The sequence below is a fragment of the Juglans regia genome, chromosome 15 (assembly GCF_001411555.2).
Source record: "Juglans regia cultivar Chandler chromosome 15, Walnut 2.0, whole genome shotgun sequence".
In the NCBI taxonomy this organism is placed as follows: Eukaryota; Viridiplantae; Streptophyta; class Magnoliopsida; order Fagales; family Juglandaceae; genus Juglans; species Juglans regia.
Genome location: NC_049915.1, coordinates 15,309,104 through 15,319,085, shown reverse-complemented (window position 1 = coordinate 15,319,085; position 9,982 = coordinate 15,309,104). Strand labels below are relative to the sequence as shown.

At 35.7% G+C, this 9,982-nt stretch overlaps 1 protein-coding gene and 1 long non-coding RNA gene across 2 annotated transcripts; both read left to right on the top strand.

Annotated features, from left to right (window-relative positions):
* The first annotated feature begins 760 nt into the window (after positions 1-760).
* On the top strand, positions 761-3,634 carry LOC109010688. Its single transcript, XR_001999238.2, has 4 exons — positions 761-929; positions 1,023-1,123; positions 2,219-2,256; positions 3,466-3,634. It is a non-coding gene; the product is annotated as an uncharacterized LOC109010688 (long non-coding RNA).
* Positions 3,635-6,643: 3,009 nt separating this feature from the next.
* LOC109010682 (putative cysteine-rich receptor-like protein kinase 32) lies at positions 6,644-9,982 on the top strand. The gene is made up of 7 exons (XM_035685809.1): positions 6,644-6,755; positions 6,841-7,058; positions 7,950-8,012; positions 8,161-8,371; positions 8,888-9,125; positions 9,202-9,352; positions 9,668-9,982. The coding sequence occupies exons 1-7, from the start codon at positions 6,644-6,646 to the stop codon at positions 9,980-9,982; spliced, it is 1,308 nt and encodes a 435-aa protein (XP_035541702.1).

Genomic DNA, 9,982 nt, shown 5'->3' with positions numbered 1-9,982 from the left:
TCCCTCCTCTCATTCCTCTTTGGACATTCACTCATCCTTCCTTCATAATCTGGTTTTACCTCCACCACCAGATAACTACTTTCCACCTCCTCTTAATGACCTATAATCTAACACATCCAATTCTAATCTCCAATATCAACCACATCCTCTTGAAACACCTCTACCTGCTACCTCTTTTGATCCACCTCTTCCTTCACCTCATCTTTATGATCTCCAAGTGTAATACCCAAGTTCTACTACGTAGGTCCTTACGTCATTTTATCAATTATTTAAGTTAAATATTTTGAGATAAAGATTTTTCTTACTCTCAATTATTTTATTTTAATATGAGTATGCTTTATTTTTAAAATATGCTTTATTAAAATAAATCAAGGGTATTATTTTTAAGATTTTGAAATATTTTTCCTTAAACCCTTTAATTTTATTTATTTAAAAAAATGGCCAATTATTATCTACCATTGGATTGGTAGGTGAAAAGCATTCTTGAGGTGGATAGATCTCCACCATCCATCTTCCAATCTTATGTGATAAGCTTTGATCAAGACAAAAGTTCCTCCCACCCTTTTCACCCTTAGGATTCCAAGACAAGCCATTAGGCTCTTTGCACCCATAGGCTTCTAAAGCAAGCCATTGAGCTCCTTTGACCCATAAGCTTCCTAAGGAAGCCATTGACTTCACTTTTCCTCCCACCCATCGTCCAAAGCAGCACAAAAGGAGAAGAAGAAAAAAAAAATTCCTAAAGCATTCTACCCCTTTACCCATCAACCTTCACCCAAGAGAAAAGAAATAAATTCTCACTTCCTTTCCAAGCAAGCTAAAGCCGACCCTCTCTTCTTCTCCTCTCTTTTGTTCTCCAAGAAACCAAACTCCTCTATTCTCCTTCAAGCCAAGCATCCATTTTTCCTTCTCCTCAAGAGGAAAATAGCAAGGTAAGAGTACCTTTAATCCTTCTCCTTTGTGTATTTCAAATTTAGCCATGGTTGATCAAGTGAGTTTTCTTTCAATGATCTTTTATGTTTCAGATTTGGGGTTTAAAACAGTGATATCGTGTTCCTCTTCATCCACACGGCTATACCTCTATTTGGTCTTCCACTTGTGTTTTGAAAGGGGCTAAGAGCTTAAGGTAAAAATCCTAATTTGACTCATTTGTTTTTAATGTGATTTGGAAGCCAATTAAGTTGTTTTAGCTTGTGTTTTGATGTGTTTAATTTCCTATGTTGAAAATAAATATGTATACCCTTTTTTTGGCCCAAACCGAATGGTATTATAGTTGTTTTGCTATGTATTTTCCTATATTTTGAAAATGCTATGTTGTTATTAAACTTGATTTAATCATAGGTGATGATTATAGTGATTTTAAATTATATATGTTGGTATCATGTGCCTTGTATTGAGGTTTGGTTGGTAATCTATTTTTAGAATGCTAGAGGTTTGGTTCAAAAGTTTTGCTTGGTCCTATAATTTCATATCTTGCTTTTGAAAGGTATTAAGTGAGTAAATCATAAATTTAAAGTATTTAAAGGTTTTAAAGTTCTTAATGGGTAATTTTGCCATACTTTATGCTACTTAATTTTAATGGTAGGTTTTCTCTAAACTAATTAATATATTGCTTATGTGAATAAGTTATAGCTTAGTTAGTTTAGATATAAGAGATTAATTGTACATGATATATTATGATATGCAAAGCTGTCCAAGTATTCTTAAGTTCATGTCATGCCATGTCTTGATGTAAAAATAACTATTTATATTGTCTCTCGTTTGGTTAAATTCTACCTAACCCAAGAGTCCAAAATATTGATGAGCTAACCTTTTTATAATGAGTGACTACAAGTTGATTAAATGGCATGTTCCCTAAGCTTGTTTAGCCTACTTGAGATGCCTAAATCTACTTTAAAGCCCATTGTCGAGAATTCCAGATTTTATCTCCTAATGTCCACAACCCAAAGTGAGCTTGAATCAAAGAAACCTTGCTTGAATTGAAGCTTATGAATTCTTAACTACTTTTCATGTAAGCTTTTAAAATAACATTTCCATGGACAACTAGCATGTCTTAATACTTAAGTTATTTCTCTTATAAGTTGAGGTGAGGAGTAGTCATTTGGGTTAATGATAAGCATAGAAGGGACGTTAGATTGTAATATTGTAGCTTTCTCTTTTAAAGAGAGGACTAAAGAATATTGTATGAGTATTAACACGCTTATGCTATTTATTGAAATAGGACCTATATTGATGATGGAAGTATCGAGGAGCATAGAGGTAAGTAGATATGACCATGCTTCTTACACCAATTTCTCTTTATGAAAGAATGTCTATCTCTCCTTTCAAATGTTCTTCTAAAGAAAGAGTAAATGTATATAGTATGTACAAGCCCTTTCTTGATAGCTCCTATTAAGCACCCTATCTATTATAATTGTGTGTATGTGTATAAGGTAATGCATGCACGTAGGTTCTAAGTCATGAGATTTCCATGCATGCTCTCTCAATAAACTTATTGATTATTCCTATATGTAGTATAGCATGAAAATGTATCTTGTTCATAAAAATGCATGTGCATCGAAGTAAGAAAGATGATGAAAATACTTTGATTGCAAAGGAAAAGAAATGAATGTGTAATGCCTTATGCTTCAAGTGATGCTTTAAATGAGTTTTTAAAATGCCCCTATGAACTTATGCTTTTAAAGGACTCAAAGAAAATGTTTTAAAATGTCCTTATGAACTGATGTTTTAAATGACGCAAAGAAAGTGTTTTAAAATGTCCCTATAAACTGATGTTTTATGGATGCCATGAAAAATGATGTTTAAACTCATACTTTTAAAATGATGTTTCTTCATGAATGTACTGTTAAATGAAAAGATGATGTTTAAGTTCATGCTTTTAAATGACATTTTCCATGAATGAACTGTTAAATGAAAAGGACTGAAAAGAAAGGACTGCCATGAATGAAAGAAAGAAATGACTGAATGAATGAAAGAAAGAAATGACTGAATGAATGAACGTTTTATTGTATGAAAATACGTAATGGCCATATGAATGAAAATGGTACCAAATGAATTGGCAGATTGCAATGCCGGGTAAGTAGTACTGGCAGTGCACTTAGTGCTGCCCCCCATGAAAGGGATTCTCAACCTGTGGCCACGGCTGGAATCCAGGTCCAAAGGAAGACTGCTAACCACAACAAACAGGGCATAATAGTGTGTACCGGCCAAAGAAAGTGAAATATGAAAGTATGGTTATTTCTTAAAATGTTTATGCATGAAAGCATAGTTATTTTTTAAATGTTTATGCATGAAAGTATGGCTTATTCCTTAAACTGTTATGCATGAAAGCATTGTCAAGAATTAGCAAAAAAGTTTATGTATGCATGTTTTCAAAAGAAAAGAATAGATGCCTAGTATGTTCACTGTATGGTGCACTACCTACTGAGTATTCAACTAATTTTTGTTTTAAATATTTTAAACGTCCAGGTAATGACGAAAAGGCTAGGGAGCAAGGCATTACTATAGAGGGAGAGGCAGATGCTTAGGACCTTCCCTAACGAGAACAGTTATGTTACGGATGATGGGTTATGTTTATGTATAGACGTTTTATGTTGGGATGGACTCTGAAAGTCTCTTATGGATGAATGTTCGAATAGAATGTCTATCAGGTATTCCCTTTATTAAATTAAAAATTTAGAGTGCACGTGTGTCATGTCCATGCCGATCGCATGTTATTAGAAAGAAGAAAAAAAATAGAAAGAAAATGACAGGTATATACGTCGCGATCCCGACATTCACAGGGCGGGGTTGTGACACCATGACACCTCATCTCCTGATCCACCTCCTTAAAGATCCACCAGAGATAGGCATCAACCTGCCTATCTACAAAAATACCATTGTCAAATAGCAGAATCCTTGCCTCTCAGTGCATCCTCTCCATCCTCCACATTTCATCCACTCAATCATCACCTCACCTACAAACACCTCTCCCCATCTTACCAATCCTTTTCTATTTCCCTCTCTCTACTTTCTGAACCTAACTCCTATGGTGAAGTTGTGAAATTTAAACATTGGCATGAATGCAAGCTGATTTCAGTGCCTCAAAGGAAAATAATACTTGGATTGTTACCTCTCTCACCCCCAACAAAACTGTCATTGGTTGTAAGTATGTCTACAAAGTCAAGCTTAAATCTGATGGTTCTTTTGAAAGACACAAAACTAGACTTGTGGCCAAGGGGTATACTTAAAGAGAAGGTTTAGATTTCCAAGAAACATTCAGTTCAGTGGCTAAACTCACCATAGTTCATGTCTTCCATGCCTTAGCATCTATTCAAAAATAGTTCTTATCTCAAATGGATATTCATAATACATTTTTACATGGGGATCTCAATGAGGAAATTTATATGGAAATCCCACCAGGTTATCACATTCACAGAGAGCAAATTGAGGGGGAGAAATTAATATGCAAACTGAATAAGTCCCTCTATGGACTTAAATAAGCATCAAGGCAATGGCTCTCAAAGTTTTCCAACTCACTCACTTCTATTAGATTTCAGCAATCTAAATCTGACTATTCTTTATTTACTAAAGTTAGTCAAAAAGGGTTCACAACACTCCTAATGTATGTGGATGATATCATAGTGGGAGGAAATTCTCAAGATGAGATTGATTCACTCAAAGCTTACCTTCACAGCAAGTTCAAACTCAAAAACCTTGGACCCCTCAAATATTTCCTAGGCCTAGAGGTTGCAAAGTCATCTTCTGGAATTAATATCTGTCAAAGGAAATATACCCTCGAAATATTGGAAGATGCAGGTTTACTTGGCACCAAAACAGTCTCTACACCTATTGAGTTGAGCCACAAGTTGAGCCACACCACAAATGAGATTCTACAAGATCCCACAGCCTACATAAGGCTCATTAGAAGACTCATTTATCTAACAATTACCAGGCCAGACATCACTTATGCTATGAATGTTCTAAGCCATCACAAACTCATATGCACTCAACCTATAGAGTTCTCAGATATCTCAAAGGGTCCATAGGTCAGGGCATCTTCTCTTCATCAAAATCATCTTTACACTTAAAGACATATAGTGATTTTGATTGGGCTCCCAAGACTAGAAGGTCTGTCACAAACTTTTGTGTGTTCATTGGAGATTCATTGATAAGTTGGGAATCAAAGAAACAAGTAACTGTCTCTAGGTCTTCAGCAGAGGCAGAATATAGGGCATTAGCTACCACAAGTTGTGAGATTGTATGGTTTCTCGGTCTATTAAAAGAATTCAACATCAATCATGAACAATCTGCTCTCTTGTTTTGTGATTACCAAGCAACCATCCACATCACAAGGAGTTCTATCTTCCATGAAAGAACTCAACACATAGAGCTGGACTGCCATTTTGTTCGAGAAAATGTCCTAGCTGGAGTCATCACTCCAGTCCACATTGCCTCAAAGTTTCAACGGGCAGACATTTTCACCAAGGCTTTATCATCTTCTGTTTTTCATTTTTTATTGTCCAAGATGGGAATCCTAAATATCTATGTCCATCTTGAGGGGGAGTCTCACGAAATGAAACATAAAAAGAATGATTGATTACAAGCAAGAAGGACATGAGGACACTGAGCAACAATGCTGCAACACACAAAGAAATGTATGCAGTAGCAAAAGCGGATATAATGTACCTTGCAATGACCAAGAAATGCATGCAATAAAAAAGGTTGAAATAAAGCATATTGCAACAAAGGAGAAGTGAAAAGCAACAACAAAATGAAGGAGGTATTGTCACAGAAAAGCAAGGGATCACATGCTTAAATACATGGCTGCACACAAAGCAATGTTAAGAAATCAACATGTAAAGCATTGTCTAAACCATGTTGTCCATAAAGCCACAATCAATTACTTGTAACTAAATAGGAGACTAAAAGTTGGTTTTTAGAACTTTTCTTTTCTGCTTTTTGTAATATATATACAGAGTAGCTCTTGTATGAAAATTACATCAATGAGAATGAGATTCTTCTCTAAACTGCTTATTCATTTCAAGTTTCTATTCATGTTTTAACAAATCTATTTCAAATCAATCAAGTTTATTATTTTTCAACTACTTTTCATAAAAATAATTTCAATTTTCTATAAAAACTTAAACATAGCTTAACCTACTTCATACATTCAAACATATATCACAACTTATATATTTCATATATTTAAACACATCTCAATAGAATCCATAAAACACTACTACTCATGTATCAACTCAACATGCAAACGCATTCTCTCCTTGAAAATGTTGTCTTCCTCCTCTATATCCGCCAGTTTACAATAAAATCTTTATTGGGGGTGGAAACGCGGACCACACAGTCCTTTCATTGATGGCCAGCAAAGCTTCTATAGAAAATCTTTCATCGATTCTTCAAAAGATGGCCAGGCTTTATGGCTTCCAAGGCCTAGAATTTTGTTGGGTTTCAGAAAACACAAGCTCGGACATGACCAATATGGGATTACCCTTTCAAGAGTGGCGAGCAGCAGTGAATCCTGAGTCAGCGCGCAACAAGCTGGAGCTTGACAAAACTGATCTTGACAGCTGCGGTTCAAAACTCACCAAATTTGGAGAGTGCTTCTTTCCCAGTGGACTCCATGCGGGATAACTTGAATTGGGTGAATGTCATGGCTTATGACTTATATATGCCTGAGTGGTACAACTTTACCACTGCACAAGCAGGCTTATATGACCCTTCTGGCCATGTTAGCGCTGATGATGGTATTGGTGAATGGATTGGTAGCGTTTTGTCTGCTAGCAAGTTGGTTTTGAGTTTGTATAACTATGCCTGGACCTTTAGAGAATAACTACAACAATGGTATAGGTGCACCGGCTTCAGGTCCAGCCATTGACGAAGATGGTTTCATGACCTTCAAGAATATCAAGAGTTATATTCAGCGATGTGGGGCTGGTGTGAGATATAATGCAACATATGTAGTCAAATATTTCTCGGTTGGATGGACTTGGTTTGGCTTTGATGATGCTGAGGTGGTCAAAATAAAGGTTGCTTATGCCAAACAGAAGAAACTTCTTGGTTACTCTGTGTGGGAAGTCTCATATATATGATGACAATTGGGAGCTTTCTCTAGAAGGTAAGAGATGCATGGAAATCATTTTGATGTTCTCACTGCATAATACTTGAATTTTAGTCTATTTTTCAGCATATATTAAAAATTCTAATAGTTCGATATGTCTTGAATGATAGATCATCTAATCTCAAAAAGAAAGCCAAAGTTTTGAAGACCCCAATGTAGATTTAACTCGGAAAGGACGGTTGACTTGATCAGTGTCCCATTTTTGCTGAGGCTTGTCCAGATGCCAATGGCCACCCTTTTCCATTAGACATATGATCTTTTCCTTTCTCCTGATGGGTTTTGATTTAGAACAATCAGATTTTGGCCTCTCCTGTCACATGGCTCATTGTATTTTCTGTTTTGTGGTTGTCCTCACTTGGCTGGATTCAGGAATCTGAATTTTCAAGCATTTATGGGGTTGGCTTACAAAGAGATAAAACATGACATATGGCGTTGATATTTATAGGCTTAATAAAGTAAACTAAACGAATGCTCTATAATCTCTGCAATTAAAGGTATTTGAACTCTTGAAAATTTCTTAATGACATTGAGTTAAGATCTTTTATCAAATATACTTCTCTCATAAGTTTCAATATGAGATGCATTATCAGCTCAAGGGGAGGACAAAAATCAAAAATCACATGTTTCCTTTTTTTTTTTTGATAGGTAGAAAATCACATGTTTCCTAACGGAGAAAATATATTTGCAACCGTGAATTATGTAACCACCGCATAATCGCTTTAAAAAAAGTAAATAAAATATGAGACCCACATGAAAAAGATAATAATTTTTTAATAGTGGACCCCACTCTTTTTCAAAGCGATTACATGGTATTTACGCACTTCACGGTTATATGTAGAATTTTAATGGCAATGTTCCTGATCTGCAAGTCTTTAGTTTGGCTGAGATTGAGCAGCTACAGGTAAACTATCAATTATAAATAAAGTTGGAGAGGGAGGTTATATTCCTGTTTACAAGGTAAATTTCTACAACAGAAGTAGAAAATGTCTTGCAGTATCTTACTGAGTGGAAAATACAAATTGATCGTAGGTGCCTATTTATTTTGTCAGGGTGAATTACCAAATGAACAAGAAATAGCAGTGAAAAAGCTCTCAAAAACATCTACACAAGGATTTGAAGAATTCGAGAATGAGGTTGTACTTACTGCAAAACTACAACATGAAAATCTTGTTCGACTTTTGGGATTCTGCACTGAAAGGAATGAGCAGATGCTGATCTACGAATACATGCCCAACAAAAGCTTGGACTTCTACCTCTTTGGTTTGATATCTTTCCTGTCTTCAATTACAATAAATGCAAGAACTGTTTAAATGGAACATCATATGAGCTTTTGCATCTTGATTTGCATAGAAGGTCGTAAGCCACTTATTCCTTGCGGCTTTTGTTGAAGGCATCCAAAGGTTTTAGGTTCGTTGTAGTCTTTTTCTCTTTTGGCTGCTTCACTTACCTATCAATTCTAATAGTTGAGCATTATCTCCATCAGATCCCATGATGTAGCACATGCTCCGATACTAATTGCTAGAAGTTTTTTTTGAAGATTTATTGATAGAATAAATCGGCATAGCTCAAGTGTACTGGAGGTATACAAAGAGAACACCTAGATACAAGTTAGAATCATAACCTCAAACATAGCTAAGGTGATCTCAGTTTAAGCTTATAGGGGCATGGCACATGAATTCTTGTTAAACTTTTATGCATATTTTCCCATCTTATGCCTTTATCAGCGCCATGAAAGTTGTATGCCTGACTGCTTAATCATGATCTTCTTTGAAATAGACCCCAGCAAATCGTATATACTGGATTGGAGAAGACGTATCGGCATCATTGAAGGGATAACTCAGGGGCTTCTGTATCTCCAAGAATACTCAAGAATGACGATTATTCACCGAGACATAAAAGCTAGCAACATTTTACTGGATGAAGAGATGAAGCCTAAGATATTAGATTTTGGCATGGCTAGAACTTTCATGAAACACGAACATGAAGCAAATACAGACCGGATTGTTGGAACATAGTAAGTTTAATTTCTCTCAGGTAAAGCCTTTTCATTCAGGATTTCTGGTGAACTGATGTGAAAATCTCCATTACAGTGGTTATGTTCCTCCAGAATATGTTAAAAAAGGTGTCTACTCCACAAAATCTGATGTTTATAGCTTTGGAGTCTTGCTTCTACAAATCATTAGTGGAAAGAGAAATGCCTATTATTATGGTTTAGATGAAAGCCTAAACCTCCTAGAATATGTAAGTAACATCCCAAAACATTTTAGTTTTAGTTTTTCCAGTGCTTGTCTCCTTGCTAGAAGCTGCTGACTAGATGATCTGCTGCATGTACTCTTGTGGCATGTGTCGGGATTTACTAAATAAAAGATAATTTGTAAGGAAGCCTAACATGATAAGGAGGATATTCTATTTGACACAAACTGAAACATCAAGGAGTGATCTTGTGAAGCTAAAACCTCGGATAGTGATTTGTCAAAAAGTGATAGATAGGCAATTCTGTAGCAAATTTTGCTTTCCACTCCATGAATGATGGGTAATAATGTTCTGTAATTTCAGGCATATGAGCTGTGGAAAGAAGACAAAGGCATGGAGTTTATGGATCCAAGTCTGGATGATAATACACTTTGGTCTTGGAAATTAATTAGATGCATCCAAATTGCTCTTTTATGCGTCCAGGAAACTGCAAAAGATAGGCCATCCATGTTGGAAGTTTCCTCAATGCTAAAAAATGAATCTGCAGCTCTAACAATTCCCAAAAAGCCAGCTTTTTCAAGAAAAACAGATGAAGATCAGGAGGAAGATAAGCCCATATTGAAGCAAGAAATTTGTTCTGATAATAATGCTACAATCTCAGAACTGGTAGCCAGATGA

Bases quoted from the DNA above. Each gene is read 5' to 3' on its own strand.
- LOC109010682 (XM_035685809.1), top strand. From the start codon at position 6,644: ATGGCTTATGACTTATATATGCCTGAGTGGTACAACTTTACCACTGCA. The intron at 6,756-6,840 runs GTAGCGTTTTGT...ACAATGGTATAG, and splicing joins TGGTATTGGTGAATGGATTG to GTGCACCGGCTTCAGGTCCA. The intron at 7,059-7,949 runs GTGTGGGAAGTC...GGTTATATGTAG, and splicing joins AGAAACTTCTTGGTTACTCT to AATTTTAATGGCAATGTTCC.